Source organism: Argentina silus (assembly GCF_951799395.1).
Source record: "Argentina silus genome assembly, chromosome: 11".
Lineage (NCBI taxonomy): Eukaryota > Metazoa > Chordata > Actinopteri > Argentiniformes > Argentinidae > Argentina > Argentina silus.
The window spans coordinates 10595668-10613167 of NC_139665.1; the positions used below are offsets into that span (position 1 = coordinate 10595668).

At 46.1% G+C, this 17500-nt stretch overlaps 1 protein-coding gene across 1 annotated transcript in view; it reads right to left on the minus strand.

The window, feature by feature from the left end:
* Positions 1-7268: 7268 nt before the first annotated feature.
* The window catches only part of nrp2a (neuropilin 2a), a gene marked incomplete at its 3' end in the record, with an annotated part of 49133 nt that continues 38901 nt past the window's right edge, over positions 7269-17500 (minus strand). Inside the window, exons 13-17 of the mRNA XM_083679826.1 lie at positions 14487-14752; positions 14132-14228; positions 12620-12652; positions 7747-7809; positions 7269-7573 (exon numbers count right to left, since the gene is read on the minus strand). Coding sequence (XP_083535952.1) covers positions 7269-7573; positions 7747-7809; positions 12620-12652; positions 14132-14228; positions 14487-14752 — 764 coding nt within the window. The remainder of the gene's footprint in view (positions 7574-7746; positions 7810-12619; positions 12653-14131; positions 14229-14486; positions 14753-17500) is intronic.

Genomic DNA, 17500 nt, shown 5'->3' on the forward strand with positions numbered 1-17500 from the left:
GTGTGTGTGTGTGTGGGTATCTGTGTGTGTGCATGTGGGTGAGTGTGTGTATGTGTGTGTGTGTGTGTGTGTGTGTGTGGGTGGGTGCACAGACATATGTATGTACGTGGTAAGGCGGTACCACGTTGAGCCTGTAGATCTTCTCAATGCGTAGTCAATGCATATCTCTGTGCTATCATCTTCATGCTAAAACAATACCATGCAGGGAAAGTTGTGGAATTGGCAGAGATAAATTATATATTCCTCGATAAATGTCCTCGATAAATCCCTCATGAACATTTCCACAACGTGACGTAATTTTGCAACGAATGTGTGTGTGTGTTTGTGTGTGTGTATGTATGTGTGTGTGTGTGTGTGTGTGTGTGTGTGTGTGTGTGTATGTGTGTGTGTTAGAAGAAGTGGTTTGAGTGATGCTAAACTGAAGCTCAGCCCAGCTGAATAGGGTTATAAATCCTCTCTCCCCTGGGTGCTGTTTCTAAGAGAGCACAGCAGAGAACTATCTTTCACAGAGAGGGGAGAGAGAGTAGAGACCCCCCCACACCAACACGCGCACGCGCACGCGCACGCGCACGCACACACACACACACACACACACACACACACACACACACACACACACACACACACACACACACACACACACACTTAACTCTCAACTTCCAAACACAAAATGTTCAAGAGGTCTGTGAACATTTCACACCTCCGATGTGAAACGTCACGTATCATCAACGAAACCTCTGCCCACTCAAGGGATTAAGAATGCACAGAATACAGACTCACATAACCCAAACATTTAGTCATGCACAAGCTTAAACCCAACTTATACCAGCCCCCTTACATTGTAAATACACCACATACCTCACTCACACCTCCCAATCTTGAGGAAAGCAAGAGTGGAAATGTCAATAGTGTAAGTCTGACTACATTGGATAAATATGCAAGATATGAGCTAATTCAATTCAGATGAATATGTTTATGAATGGACTGAAGAGGCACAGAGGTTGTTTTTTTTAACAAAATTGTCAATTATTTTGGAGCAGATGGTGCTTGAAGTGCAAGAATTTGATTATCTCCTCCAAGACATCTATAATGAAAGATGAATAATTTTCGGGGAAAGTTATGAGAAGGACTCTAAATTATTCCCAAACAAAAGCCTGCCAACCACAAAGAAGAAACAAAAGAAAATGACAAGAGCTCCCTCACCTTGTGTGTAATGACAGGCTTTTGTCTGAGTCAATCAGCTCAATATATTCCATAATTGATTACCGCTTTTCAATATGAAATACTGCTTTGTTTTTCACTCAAATTCTGTAGACTCACTCCCTTGCTAAGTACTGTAATAACTGGGTGACATGGCCATTTTGATATGGTTTTTGTGTCAGAGTAATGCATTGTCGGTGCTGATAGACAGTGAATATGATCAGAGAACCCTTATGCATAGAGGAGCTGAGCACAAGAAGTAGATTACTTTGATTTGTGCTAGTAGACAGCAGACTTTTTTTCTCACAGACAGTCTGAAGCCATTTTAAACCTTGACTCAGAATGAAACAGGTGCTATATCATAATTGGTTATCACAAACTTTCACAACTAAAGAAATACTGGTCTTTGTCTGACTAATATGGTTGTCACCTTGGCAGTCTGCACAACACATGAAACAAGGACAGAGTGAGAGTCATCTCGAAGAGTCATCTCTGAGTTTAAGGGCACATCATTCAGTCAACTCACACAAAGAGAGTTGAGTTAATTTCCTCAGGTGTAACAAGGAATGTAATAACAATAATCTTATTACATTCTTTGAGTTGTGACCTTCTCTGACAGGGGATTCAGAACCACGGTGAGGCTGGCTGGGTTTGAGCTCTAACAAATATGTTCTCATTCTAATATTTCCTTCATTTATTTGTTTTCAGAAGCCATATCCTCTCTTGGTGGAGATGTGAATGAATCTACGGAAGGAAAATGATGGCCTGCCTGGCAGTAAATGTTTAGATTGGTGGCTGTCGCTGTCACTGTGATGGGCCTCATTGGCAGCCTGTACCCCCCCCCCCCTCCCAACCCCTCTGGACACCCCTCCCCTGACCCAGATAGGGGCTTTGAACCACTGGCAGGGGCGACAGACTGGTCTGGGGTGATAGACTGGTCTGGGCTCACTTCCCAGGGTGCGGTGTGGGACATGGGGTGGCTGTGTGGCTGGGAAATGGTGGGGGGGCGGTGGACGGGGGTCAGAGGACGAGGGACAGAGGACAGGGGGGGACAGAGGACGGGGGGGATGGGGGACGGGGGACGGGGGACGGGGGACGGGGGATGGACAGAGGACAGGGGACAAAGGAGGGGGGATGGGGGACGGGGGACAGAGGACGGGGGACAGAGTACGGGGGACAGAGGACGGGGGATGAGGGACAGGGGATGGGGGGGGGTGAAGGCTGTGAGGTGTCTGGATACTGTAGAGAGGCAGACTGGATCAGTCTCTGGGTGTTCCACCAGGATCTACCCCTCGTTCTCACCTATAATGAGACTCCATTGCGTCAAAATATCATTACATCATTCTGCGGTGGATTAAAGTGCTACATTTGGTACAAATATTCTTTAGGATATATACATACATTTCATTAAATAATTAAGTGCTTTTTTGGACATGAAGTCCAATACAGCCGACGGCACAGTACATACGTTAAAAATATGTTTGGTTCATGGAGTCATTACTTTCTTCCAAGATCAAGGCTCACACAATGTTTAGAGAGAGGCGCTGTGGAGCCCTGCAGTTCTTTCTCACAAGCTGCATGAAAAGCAGCACGCGGCTTCATTGTGGGAGGCATTTTTCATGACCGATCGTGAATGTTTTCTTTGCAATTATGGTTTTTATTCTTTCCTTCACAGAACATACAAACAGTAAACAATACAAAAGGACAACCGGTTAAGACAGAGAAATCAAAGCAAACAGACAAGAAATCATGCATGTTGAGTTAGTATAATTAAACAGTTAGAGATAATATAGAATATAAAATAAAATAAGAATATTTTCTTGACACCTGATTCATTCTACATTATAATACATTTTTACAAGCAAAGTGTACAGACCTAATCATACCCCCTGCCCCATGCCCCCTCCCTCAGAAACTGATTTCTAAATAGTGTTTGCTCTGTACTGTATGCCCACTAGTAGCCTTTCCTTCATCTCCATGACATAAGCAGCAGATTAATTAGCTGTGTGTTTGAGACATTTCCTGTTGTGACCCTTAAATGGGGCTCCCTCTCAACCTGGCCCTATCGGCTTACAGAGCGGCCAGGCCCTGCTTTGAAGGCTGGCAAGGCTTTAAAAGGGAGACCGCTCTCCCCTCTGAGGAAAGGAAAGCTCCTGCCGAGTATTCCATTTCAGACTGATAGAGAGGGGGAAAAACAACATTTAGGTAACAACATATTATTCAAGTTTAGAATAATATGGTTGTAAAAACAAGAGGCAGCACGGAACAATGAATCTGGCTCCTTCGCTAATTTCCTATTGACGGTTCTGTTGTGGTTTCTGTCTGGTGCTGTTTTCTGTGGGGATCAATCAGACCTGCAAGCAGATGGTGTACTCTTCTGTTGGCTTTAGAGCTTGTGTTTTTGGACTGTAATTGGGCCGTAATGTCGTACCGCAGAGCACATTTTGACTGTGTAACACCATGTGTCCCTGCTTTGAATCGCTGGTCCTGTCGCCATGTGTGTTAAAGCTTTGTATTAGGCTGTTTATATTTGCCGTTGAATATAGAGGCCCACATCAAATGCTTTACTTGGTCGAGTCCGGTCTTTATTTCAGTTTATTAACAGTATCAGGAACAATGCAAACGACAATGAACACGAGACACTAGTCACCTTGTATACAGACAAGGCCAACCTTGCAGACTGTTTACCAACCTTCTGGTATGGTATGTTGAGACAACATACCAGATGTTTGAGACAGACAGAGGTTCCTGTGGCTCACCCCATGCTTCTAGCACAGGGCGGGATGGAAAACAGTTGACAGGCAGTTATCAGTTTCTGAATAACACACTTTTTTAATACAAATGACAGCATGGGAGCATACACCCCAGATAATTACACTGGGCCCGAAGCAGCATGCCTCCTACACACGAAGCACGCTATTTCCCTAAAATATAGGCCAACCCAGAGCTGAGAGGTTTTTTTTAGCCCTAGACGAGGCAACAGTGAAGATAGAACAATCTATTGTGAAGGATATGAAAGAAACATGTAAAAAGTATACCATATTGGACATGACAGGAGCATCGTTTTCTTCCTTAAATCTAGTAGCCTGTAGGCCTGTAACTCTATCCCCCCTCTTGGCTCCTTCTTAGCAACAGCAACAAATGAAGTGTCATGTGTCATAGATAGCATACCTTAGATGCTACATCTACTGGTCATGTTAGCGTTCAGATGAGGGGCCTTATGTGGCTAAATAGAACTGTGTGTTAGAGAGATGGCAAGGTGAGTAAAAGGAGAAGAGTAATTGTGTGTGTGTGTGTGTGTGTGTGTGTCATGGAGGCTGGGACGCTGGGGCACTTCAAAGCTTTGATGTTAGAGCTTCTAAACACGGGACGACTAAAGGTCTGGGCTAATGGGACACCATGGGGAGATGAGAGGAAAACGGTGGCTGGCTGACACCAATTTTGTGTGTGTTTGTATTTGTGTGTGTGTGTGTGTGCGTGTGTTTGTATTTGTGTGTGTGTGCGTGTGTTTTTGTGTGTTTGTGTGTGTATGTGTGTGATGTATTTGTGTGTGTTTCAAAGCTTGTGAGTGTGACCTAAAGAGAGGTCTTCATGTGAGTAGAAATGTATCCATGAGTGTGTTTCTGAGTGAATATGAATGTCTGTGTACTATACTGTGTCCGAGAATGAGCCCCAAGTTACTTCAGCAGATGTACACTCACAACCCCTCTAATCTGTCATTCATACACTAAACTAAGACACCACATACAGTAGGCTATCCAGAGATAACAGTCAATAACATCACTCGCATCAGTATGGTATAAATCCTTTATTAAATAATCAGAACAATAATAATAACAATCATAAAAAGAAACTTTTTTTTCTGTACAAAGCACCCCAGAGCAACAACAGCTGTAAGTCTGACCAGTTGCGACGGGAAAATTCTTGTCCTTGTGAGTTTGGTCCATCTTGCCCAGACCAGAGGGGGCGCTATAGCTGTGATCTGATATGGGCTCCAAAGGCAAACTGGATCAAAGAAGCTCCAAGGCACTTGGATAAGAGTCAGTGGTGTCCAGTGGTGGGAGCCTCTGGGGAAAGGGGGGAAGGGGGGGGGGGTCTCTGCCACACAGCCCATCACCAACCTGGGCCTCTCAGCAATAGCCTGGGTCGGCTGTGGTGGATCCACATGCCATACATGCCCAGAATAGCATTAGGGTGGGAGCAGTCCTCTGTCTTCTGTGGGTAAGTGTGTGTGTGTGTGGGTGTGTGTGTGTATGTATGAATGTGTATGTGTGTGTGCCTTTGTGCCCATGCATTTGTGAGTGTGTGTCAGAGGGTGTAAAGGTGTGTATGCATTTGTGGGAGTACATATGTGGGTGTGTTCATACTGTATGCATGTAGACATGTATTGAGTAAGTATATACCTGTATGCATGTTGTGTGTATGAATAGAGTAGTGTGTGTGTGTGTGTGTGTGTGTGTGTGTGTGTGTGTGTGTGTGTGTGTGTGTGTGTGTGTGTGCGTGTGTCTGTGTCTGTGTGTGTGTGTGTGGGGGGGGGGGGTTGTGTGTGTGTGTGTGTGTTTGGAGTGAGTGAACGTGAGAAATCTAATCAGAGGTTCAGTGGACATATTGACTATTCTCTCTCCTTCACAAGACCACGAGTCCAGACAGAGCTGAGGCAAAACCTCTTCTGATTTACACTCTAGCCTCACCGTGACAACATGGGGTGAAAACGGAGTGAAAACATGAAAAAAGAACACAAACAGCCAATGAGGAGAGGGCGAGCGAGACACCTGACACCAAGGCCTCCGAGGTCCACACATAGGAAATGTTGAAGTCCTCCTTCCATTAGTGTCTCCTTCCATAAGCAGCTGACTTAAGGCTCAGATGTGTGTCCAGTCCAGTCAATGGCCTAGAAGAAGAACACATTCTTGCTGCGCGTTTTTTCATCACCGATTTCTCTTCTCCTCTGACACACAGAGTGAGTGTCCCCCATGGGAGAGAAGAGGATGTGGGGATTTATTGCGCAAGCAGTTCATTTCTTTACTCCCCCCCCTCTCTTATTGTCTTTTCTGTTTGCAGTATCCAGTCCTCTGCGTTTGTCCACTTTGAGCAATCCATAGGTTGCACTGACCAAAACCTCCTTTACCTTCACCTAGCCACAGTGTAAACATGAGCTTCTCTTAAATACAAACCACCACAACGACAGCCTGAACTAAATCTAACAATAACTCTCTCTATCTGAAACAGAACACAGTTTACAGTTCCCACCTCCCCTCTCCCTCCCTCTTTCTTGACTTATCAGCATTCACAGACTGGCAATAGGCCAACAAACTAAACAGAAAACAGAAAGGGAATGAACTAAAAAAACTCACTCGAAAGACGGTGGCGTCTAAAAATACCACAGACTGTCAAAAACGTAGGGAGTGGGAAATCTGAGGCTGATATGTTACAGAGACACAGAGTCTACAACGGAAAGAAAACAGTCCAACCCAGCAACTAGGTTCTAGGCCACTGTATTCACGTGATCGATAGAGAGACACACTTCTTACACACTCACCTGGCTCATGTGCTCTCGGTGTCCTTAGTTCAGCCTACTGTCTGTCTCCAGTTTAAAAACTAGACCTTTTAAAAATCTAGGATGTATTTATATAGAGTTCTCTCTTTTGGAGTAGTAGGTATTTGCAATTGATATGTGTTGATAATTTCAATTTTTTTAGACATACATAGCAGACATAGCATCCCCTGCAATGGAACAGTCCACTCTAGGGAGTATGCTGGGCAGTCCTTCCCTAATTGTGTGTGTGTGTGTGTGTGTGTGTGTGTGTGTATTGGGGGGAAGGGGAGGGGGGTGGGGGTAGTTCTCAAGTTCTGAAGGCTAAAAAAGTGGCTTTTCCCCCCATGGTTCTTTCCATCGGCCAGGTGGACTCCATCAGGTCCCAGTGAGAGCAGAAGGGCCAAGCAAGCAAAACGGAGAGAGGATGAAGAAGAATGAGTGGATAGAGAAATGGCTGCCCCTATCCTCCTCTGCTCCTTCTCCTCTCCTTCTCCTCTCCTTCTCCTCCTCCTCCTCCTCCTCCTCCTCTTCTTCACGCCTCGGTGCAGCAGCGCTGCTGGTTGAGTTTGACCTTGTGTTTGAGGCCGTCGTACAGCTCAAAGTTGTAGTTCTCCAGGGTGGTGGAGCTGCGGGAGGACAGGCCGCTGTAGGAGCAGGTGCAGTAGAGCAGCAGGCCGGCACACACGGCCCCCAGCAACACGCCCAGCGAGCTCATGACGATGATGGTGACCAGGATGGGGTCCAGGGTGTACAGCCAGGAGTTGTCCTTCTCGGAGAAACGTGTCACCGGGGGCTCGGACGACGGCACCACTGTGCTCCACTCGGGGAATGGGAAACCTGGACGGGATGGAGAGAGAGGGAGGGAGGGGGGGGAGGGAGGATGGGAGATAGAAGGGGGGATGAGGGGGGGAGGGGTAGAGATACAGTGTAAGAGGATATAAAGAGTTCATGTTCATCACCTTTGACAAGAACAGTCATTGAAAAGACTGAGGATCTAATTAGGGCCGTACCTCTATCTGGGTGGTCTTCGCTACTGAAAAGTCGACTGTCCCCAAATTCAACAGGTCTCTTATCTATGGGAAAGGAACAAATAAGAGAATATTAGTACAATACACAGCATCAATAGGTCAATTGTCTTATGCAATTTTTGGGTTGGCCTAAACTCACCGTTATGTACAGTAACAATGTTTGGGCTGCTACCATAATGGCATTTTAACACACAAATCCACCACATTATAGAAAAATAATACTTATTTATTATTACAGATGTAATACGTACTATATTCATCATATTCATTTGGCTAATTCAAACACACACGTCAACACATCTCACAACATGGCATAAAACACAGACAATTCATTTACTATCAATAAGAGATGCAAAGCCCAAATAAATCATCATCATCATCATCATCATCATCATCATCATCGTCATCATCATCAACAAGCCCTAGTTACAAATGATGTATTGGGCACAGAGTTGGGCACAGAGCTGGGCATCAGAGTAGGACTAGGTGTTTGATGTGTAGAATCTGGAGGGGTACCTCTCCCCATCTTAACACAGGCCTTTTAAACACTCTCGTCAACACTCTTTTTTAAAATCCCCATTTTATTTTCAGATGAGTGTTTTTTTTGTGTGATGTGTGGGCAGCATTTGGCATATGGTCAGCAATGGGAGTAACTGCTTGGCAAGACACCCCTTCTTAACTGGAGGTTTCCAAGAGCCTAGTGTCATTAATACTGTCTCCAGGGCAACCGCAGTTGGCTGATGGCGAGGTGCGGGAGATGGGAGAGAAAAGTGCTTACTGCAGCCTTAACAAATGTTATCGGTCCATTAACTAATTAGAGCTATTAAGAGCTTGGAACAAATTGGTGGCGAGATGGACAGAGTGGGGTGTCCAACCCCCAGTTGATTTAAAAGCACATTGTGAGAGCTTGCCAAAAAAACCCTATCCACTCTGCAAAAAGTACAACTAAAAACCCTGACTGTCACATGTACAGGTATATGGGTATTCTGCTGAAATGGCTTCGTGAGAAACAAACAGTCTGTGGAAGACCACTCAAAGGAAGCCTTCACAGCTCCAACTTAGAATGGTTCAGTCTTCACTGTACAAATAAAGCACCAAACCCAGGTGGGGGTTACATTGGGCTGGTGTTGATTTGCACCCTGTGCTTAACTTGATTGGGGAGTGTCACATTTTAAACAGACAGCAAATTCTCATGGCCAGTTATTATTTACCCATGAGATATTCACCCCGTTTTTTGTTTTTCATCAATGTTCTAATGAGGAATGCAAGCCAGAAGCCATCTAGGGACATAAGGGGAAGCGTCAACCACAGTTTCTATCTGGTCTCGTTTCCATGATGTTCTGGATTGTCCTCAAGAACACCACACCATGGATATGACTTCCAGCTGCTTCAACACTATTGTGAGATTTATCTGAATTTAAATTTGGGAGTCTGTGGTGAAGGGGGGGGGGACAGCTGTGTCTGTTTACGACTCACAAAACACATATTCACATTGAGAAAAACATCGCCTCTGTTGACTTGGCTTTCAATGAGGCAATTTTGAGGACATGAAGAACAAAAGAAGTGGGTGGTGCTGTATTGATGGGAGATGAGCTCTGTCCTCTTCATACACCAGGAAACAAAGATGGAATACCATACAGAGAGGGATGACGCTGACACTGATGGATGCCTCCGATACCAGAAGAGGCACTATTCAATCAAAACCTATATGCTTGGTCTCTGGAGTGAGACTTAATAAGACGTTGGATTTACCCAGCGTAAATGCACAATTGGATTAAGTAAAACAACAAAACAATGCTCACACTGTAGAAAAGCCCCCCCGAAAATAAACAACTCTTACTTCATCATTACAATGTTTCCTGTTTAACAACCTTCAGTTATAATGATACTGTCATGTTAGCAATCCATCTTAAAGAATTATGACTATCTGTAGTGAAGTCTATCCTGTAGTATTTCAGTAAACCCCTCTCTCTGAATGCTCTTCTAGTGCTCTCTCTCTCTCTCTCTCTCTCTCTCTCTCTCTCTCTCTCTCTCTCTCTCTCTCTCTAGTTTGTGGTTTGGCAGCAGTGGGGCCTGCAAGGCTGAACCAGCTCATCCACCCTAGACCAGAACTTCAGCCCACAAAGTGTGTACATTCTGGGATCATTCCAGAAAGCCCAGGGGGTAGGAATCAGTCCTCAGTAAACTCCTAAACAAGCCACTCTGATTCTGTAAATATGTCTCGGACTGGAATCCACTGATCTCGGACTGAAAGTATGACATGGCAACAACAAACTCCCCCACAAAAAAACAACCAAAACTACATCCACCCAGACAGATCAGTCATTTGTATTTGGAGTATTTGTTCATAAACATTGCTGAAGAAAATTGGACACAACAGAAATGTCCAAGTGTCATCCTTGCCAAGTCACTGTCATCAATGCCATCAAAAGAGGAGGGGTTTACGGACAAGTCTGCCCTGTCAATCAGAGTAGATCCAGCGCCGCGTCATTCAGCAGAGGGCGTGTCGATCCTGGTTGTCTATTCTCACAGTGAGGACAGGTTCTGACCCTGGAGCGGCCATAGTGCTGGAGGACCAATGGGAGTATTGGAAGCACTGGGAGGAACTGTGGTAGGCCACAGAGAGCTGGCTCTTCTTGGCTGCCAGCCGTCGTCGACGGCAACAGAGTGCCCTGACCAATATGGCAACCGCCAGGAGAAGCAGGGCGCCCCCAGCAGCCATTAGGTAATACCAGAGGGCGGGTATGGGCGGCACTGCCAGGGTATCTACTGTGGGCTCGCTCCCGCCAGGAAGGCCTCCCCCTGGTGGAGAGATACAGAATAGTTGGCCTGGGGGAGAGAGGCGAGCCAGCAGCACATCCAAAAGATGGCTTTGTTTTTCTTTTTTTACATCTCCCCCAATTTTCTCCCCCTGTGGCTTTTCATCACTAGAACAGCAGGCATTTGCCTCATGTGAGCATGCAGAAGCGTGCTGGCTCAAACAAAAAGGCTTCATCACACATAATGCTGAAATTAAAACAATCCAATGCATTATTTTTTTCTCGTAGGAAGCTTTGGTTGCAATTGATGATGAGAGGGGCGGTTTTCACACCAAGAGCAAAGCTAGTACGGCTAGGGATTTCTTTTGTATCAGAGTTTGAATTGATCCAATGCTCCAATTGATTAAGCTCTAATGTAATACAACTTGGTGTGAAACATAATTATTAGCCATAACAGAACCAATACACAATTAGGGAGGTGCTACTTCCTGCATTCTGTTAGTAGAGGACGTTCCAGATACTCAACTGATCAACCCTTCTTTCCAATTCTCCACCCTTTTCCACGAAGTGTGCACTTGTGGACTTCCCAACATGGATTTAAAAGTATAAGACATGTGTAAGCATGGACTTTAACACCAATCCGACTGTACACTTCTCAATCTATGTCGGGGAGGACACACAAGTGCACACTTCCAGGAGAAAGGGTGGAGAATTAGGGGTGCAGATTTAAATCATGCAACAGGCCCTTTAGTGAATCAGTAGACGCAATGAGACCATGTACCGTTGTAGCCTACACACAGTATGAATGTATCTCGAACTCTCTGACTGTATCTAGAGGCAGGGGTTGGGATTTGGCTGGTTCGAACAAGAACATTCCTTTTTAGAAAACCCGTTCTCCTGTTTACGCAATGTTCCCCTAACAACTCTCTTCTTCAAGCCAAGACGTTTCCTCCATGGAAACCATCCCAATGGCTCCCTGACCTGACCCCACCCCACCCCCCCCTCCCTCCCCACCTTCTTACTAACAGTCCCACTACCACCACCTTCCAAGAAGCTCCTACACACGTCTGCTGTGTGGAAACTAAACACCCGCGACCGTTTCTAAGCACTCTAAGCTGAAAGACTCTGAAAGGCTGAGTCTGGAGAGACAGAGTGAGAGAGCCGCTCTGAGGGACTCTGAGTACGGTACGGAGCTGAAAACACCCTGAGAGCTGGACCGTGTCACATAATTATAGAAGGAAATGGTGTGTAGACCTGCTACTGCACACTGCACAGGCTCATTAGACAGAGTTGAGTGGAGGAGAGAGACACCCACGCTTCGGCTCAGTCACTCTATCTGATTGCTTTTCACTGGGGACAGTGTGTGTGTGTGTGTGTATGTGTGTGTGTGTGTATGTGTGTGTGTGTGTGTCTGAGAGAGAAAGAGATAGCAAGAAAGAGAAAGTGTGTACAGTCTGTGTGTGTGTGTGTGTCTGAGAGAGAAAGAGATAGCAAGAAAGAGAAAGTGTGTACAGTCTGTGTGTGTGTGTGTGTGTGTGTGTGTGTGTGTCTGTGTGATGCTGGAGGAAAAATTGCACAAACACACAAACTGACAACCTCTTATCTTATTGCAACACATAAGATGCCAAAACACTCTATATCAAGTAATAACATCACTTCCATATACAGTCGCTCCCCAAAGACTCTCTCAATATGTTTTACAAGACTGACAGCTAATACACAATCCTGCACATTCAAAGCAACCATTCAACTGGAATCAAGTAGTGGGGCTCAGATGTTTGATGATGTCTGGATGCTGATGATGAGGTTGGGAATCATTTGTCACCAAGGCAGCATTAATCAAGCAGCGCACTGAGAGGTCTTGCCAAATTTCAGCCCTGCTCCGAATGTATTGGGTTGTCCCTGGACTGGTCATCTACTGGTCAAGTTATTTCAGACAGAGGCAACACCGTTTGGGGCCAACCGAGCAAAGCTCTCTTGAGCCTCCGCTCACGAGCCAAAGCTGTCTAGCCAGCGCATAGGAGCGAGCAGGAAGCGGAAAACATTCACACAGGAAGTGAAATCATTACACGGCCAAAAGGGGGAGTCAAACTTACCTGTCATGTCAGGTGGGAAAGCAGCGAAGGGTTCTGAAAGAGAGAGAGAGAGAGAGAGAGAGAGAGAGAGAGAGAGAGAGAGAGAGAGAGAGAGAGAGAACAAGAGCGTTTATTGAAAACCTTGACGACAGCGATGGAATTCAGCCACATGTCACACAGGACAACTCACTAATTCCTTGCTAAGTTTCAGAGAGAGAGAGAGAGAGAGAGAGAGAGAGAGAGCATTATGTGTCGAGGAGTTTGGGTGCAACTGTGTGTGAAGTTGAGTCGCATAAAAGTTGTTTATCGGTTGGGTTCAGTTGAGCAGAGAGGGGTTGCTGGCTGGCTGCACACAGAAAGAGAGAGAGAGAGAGCAAGTGAGAGAGAGAGAGCACAACACTCGGTCTGATTGCTTGGAATGCAAACAAAAAGGATGGGGGTTTGTGTGTGGGGAGCGACTTGGGAAGACGGCTTTTTGGCGGGAACACCAACGCGCTGTGAACAAACTCAACTGTGCTCGTTGATAAGAACAGTCCCAGCATGCTTTGGAAAAGAGGAAGGAGGAAGGGGGCGGAGGGTGGAAACGCAGCTTGGTGGCACTTGAGCTCCGGTGACTAAGGGGGGGGACATGTTTTCATATTTCGTTTCTCAGTGTGAACCACATGACCGCACACACACAAACCCCCCCCCCCCCCCCACCCCTCAGCCTCGTCCTTTGGACGTCTGTCAAAAAATGGATGGCGGCAGGTTTGGCTCCAAACACAGGGTCTTTCTCTGATCTGTTTAAGGCCCCAGCTAAACCCCCCCCACCCCCCCACCCCCCCGCTCTGCAAAGATTAAGAAGCTACGCTCACACCAGCGCCGCGACTGCTTGGGAAACGGGCTGTCTAGTAATTCCCTTTGACGGATCTGGAAAGCTCTGTTTACAAATATGAGAGGAGAGGAGAGAAGGAATCTAATGAAACATAGATTAGCATCGCAGGCCCACAGGGCGTTTGTGGCCTAGTTTCTATTCTTTTACTTGCGGAGGAATATCACAACGCCTTTTCTCTCCCTCTTTCATCTCTTTCTCTCCGGCTTTTTCAGGCGCCATCGTGAGGCTGTTCCCGAGACTCTTCGGAGGGGACGAGGGGAGTGAAGAGAATGGTGTTTAGCGCGCCAGTGGAGTGACAGTTGACTGACCCTAGAGGGCAGAGAGGAGGAGGTGATGGACGTAGAGAAGAACTGGGGGAATGATGTAGACTGAGAGAGAAAGAGAAGGTAACGGATGTTGAATTGAGCGGTAGTGGGCTGATGGAGGAAGATTTGTGTGTATGTATTTGTATGTCTGTCTGTGTGTGTGTGTGTGTGTGTGTGTGTGAGTGTATGTGTGTGTGTGTGTGTGTGTGTGTGTGTGTGTGTATGTGTGTGTGTGTGAGTGTATGTGTGTGTGTGTGTGCGTGTGTGTGCGTGCGTGTGTGCGTGTGTGTGTGTAAATGTTGTATGTGTGTTTCCGGGTGTGTGAGTGTGTACATCTCTGATGTGTAGACTTACGTGTGCACTGCTCCAGAGGTGTACTAGCAGTCATATGGATGTTGTCTATCCAGATATGACCCTTGGTGCCATGTTCAAAGAAGCCCTCCATGACCACCTGCCAAAGCAGAAGAGGAGAAAGGTGAGAGAAAACAAATACAAGGTCATTCCATGCCTACATTCCTGCAGCATCCCTCCATATTGGTAGGAATATTGACATTAGCCTGACTGGGACTAACTCAATATTCATTTTCAAGTCTATAAACATGGATTGATTTATACATCCCTTTAGAGTCAACCCTTTAACTGTTTTTTTTTTACAGGGAGGGGGGGTGGGGGGGGGGGGGGGGTTGGGAAGAGGCAGCAGCCTGAGTACCTGGAACTCTTTGGGGGATCGGGGCAAGATGGTACGGCCCTCTTTCCAGACCAGGCCCTGGTCGCCATGCAGCGCCCAGAGGAGGGTCTCCTCTCGGTGGGCATCACGGAGCAGCACGCGCAGGCTGCCCTGGGCCTCGCCCCACAGCTGGTAGGAGAAGCGCAGGCAGAGGGGCCCGGTGTCGGCCTCCACCACGGGGCTCAGGATCCTGGCTCGCTGCTTCTCCGTCTTGGGGCTCGCCTCGATGTACAGGTAGCTGTTCAGGTCTGTGTGAGAAGACAGACGCAACACAATGGAACATTAAGATGGGTGCAGTGAGGGAAAAGGCTTACTCACATACTCACACACGTACACACACACACACACACACCCTGCCTCAACAACAATAGAGTTACAAATCAATGCTGCTATACCTCTAACAGAAGACTATGGTCAGTGAAGGAGTCTTCCACTCAACAGGGAGTGTTATGAAACCACAAACGGCCCAGGGGAGCCATTCCCATTCCTGGTCATGTAAACCACTTATACAACGGCATTGTGTCAAACACATGACTTTAACTCCATATGTTTATGGGAGAGGATGTTTATTTAGACGACTGGAAATCCATTGGGTGATTGTGGGAAAAAACAGATTGTGATTTGAACTTGAACTTGACTTGAAGTAGTGTGTGTGTGTATGTGTGTGTGTGTATGTGTGTGTGTTTGTGTGTGAAGTGAAGTCCGGTGAATAAGTTCTTCTTTGCGCTAAATGTCCAGTATCAACATTTCCTGATTAAATCACCTGCTTTGCATGATGTGTGTGTGCTGGAGCAGTAGGGTGTATGTGTGTACTGGGAAAGAATATATCTGAGTGAATATTTGTGTGTGTGTGTGTGTGTGTGTGTTTACTGTGTATATATATACAGTACACCAGTCAAAAGTTTGGACACACCTTCTCATTCAATGGTTTTTCTTTATTTTTTTTATTTATTTTTTCTACATTGTAGATTAATATTGAAGGCATCAAAACTATGAATGAACACATATGGAATTACGTAGTAAACAAAAAAGTGTTAAAAAACCCAGAATATGTTTTATATTTTAGATTCTTCAAAGTAGCCACCTTTTGCTTTGAAGACAGCTTTGCACTCTATATATATATATATAGAGAGAGAGAGAGAGAAAGAGAGAGAGAGAGAGAAAATGTATGTGTGTGTGTGTCATAGACAACATAATACGTGTTAGCATTCAAGAGTCAGAAGTGTGTGCTGGTGTGTGTGTGAGTCGGCTCCACAATGTGTGTGTGTAGACACTCCAGTCTATCCACCAGATCCGAGTGTGTCTGGGGGAGAGGACTTCCACCAAGATGACAGCCCCCCTCTGCCTTCCATACGCCCAGACTCAAGTGTGTGACACATCAGACAGTGTGTGTGACACTGTATCCCTTGGCCCTTCCCAACCTCACGCTGTGTGTGTGTGTGTGTGTGTGTGTGTGTGTGTGTATGTGTGTATGTGTGTGTTCAGCCTCAGACCGTTCAGCCTCAGACTTCACTGTCTGATTGTTTGTTTGTGTTTTGTTTGAATTTGTGTGTGTGTGTGTGTCTGTGTGTGTGTGTGTGTGTGTGTCTGTGTGTCTTTGGAAACGGAAACGTCAGGCGCTTTATCACTGCGCCCATCTTAATGTGTTCACAAAGGGCCCCCTCCTCTGCACACCTCGGGTGAAAGCAGCATCTTTTAAAGCCCCCCTATTGTTCTGACGCTTGTTCTGAAGACAGCCCATAATGGAGAGTGCCTCGCGTTTGCTCCGATGCGACGTGCAAGAGCATTATTAATCCATTTCACAGCAGTCTCCTGCAGCGAGAGGAACTCAATCTTTAAACACAAACCTAGTTAGCATTCCCGCGAGCAGAATGGGATGCTTAGTAGACATGCTAATTTTTCTCACTGTATTCTTCAGCACTTAAAGAGGTCAAGAGGTAATTGGGTCTGGGTCATGAGGAAAAAAAGCGAAAAAAGGTTCGTAGAGAAATCTGATTGGATGTTTTGGCCTCGAGCTTTGACCTACAGTATGACCCTCCGGAGATAGCAAGTGTTGTGTTCGGTGAGACACACCGGTTTGAAAGGGAAAGCGTCTGGCCGCCGTTGCAGGGCGGTGCCACTGACATGGAGCCTCGAACCTGTCAGAAGTGAGAAACGAGTTTCCAACCCCCACGACTACCGCTTTGAAGTCACGTTGCAGACTGCTATGAGGTAACTGGGTCACGCTTCAAAACACTTTGCACCTTTGTCCTACTGAACGCAGCCTTGTTCTGAAGCCCATGCCGGTGACATCAGAGGAACCTCAATCCTCTGAGCATATTCAGTAAGGGCTGAACCTCCGCTCAACTCTCTCCAGCCGCTGAGACGGCCTGTTCAGTCTTTTATATAACCTAATTGGAAATATTCCAAAACCAATGAATTTTAATACAAGGTTAGGATAACAATCCTTTTATTCACACTGTAAAAGTTAAAGGAAAAACCCAAGCCCCTTGAAAAACGCGGTTTAATATTTTAGGAATATGCCAAAAGCTTCACTTTTTGATCCAGCGGTGTGTATAAAGGGAAATTAATAATTATTTCTTCAAGGATGTTTTAAGTACATGGAAGTCTGCTTAGCATAGAATCTGGCTGCAAGGTAATCGAGAGGCAGGAATGCACTGCTGGGAATAACGGTTTTCCTCTGGAATCTCCTGGTCTGAAGTTAATTAGGGCTACTGGGTCTTAACCCTTTCCTCTCCAGAGCCTTCTGCTGGTACGCCAGCATTCTGACACAGTCCCACAGAGGAGAGGTTGAGAATCAAGGACATATGTGTGTGTGTGCCTAACCTCATCGTGTGTGTGTGTGTGTGTGTGTGTGCGCACGTGTGTGTGTGTGTGTGTGTGTGTGTGTTGTCAGTACGTCAACCCCGGCTGGGACTGAAAACTAACATCCCACATGCGTACAAAAACAAACAAACAAGACAGCTTGTCGAGCTAAAGACCAGGTTTCTAGTCCA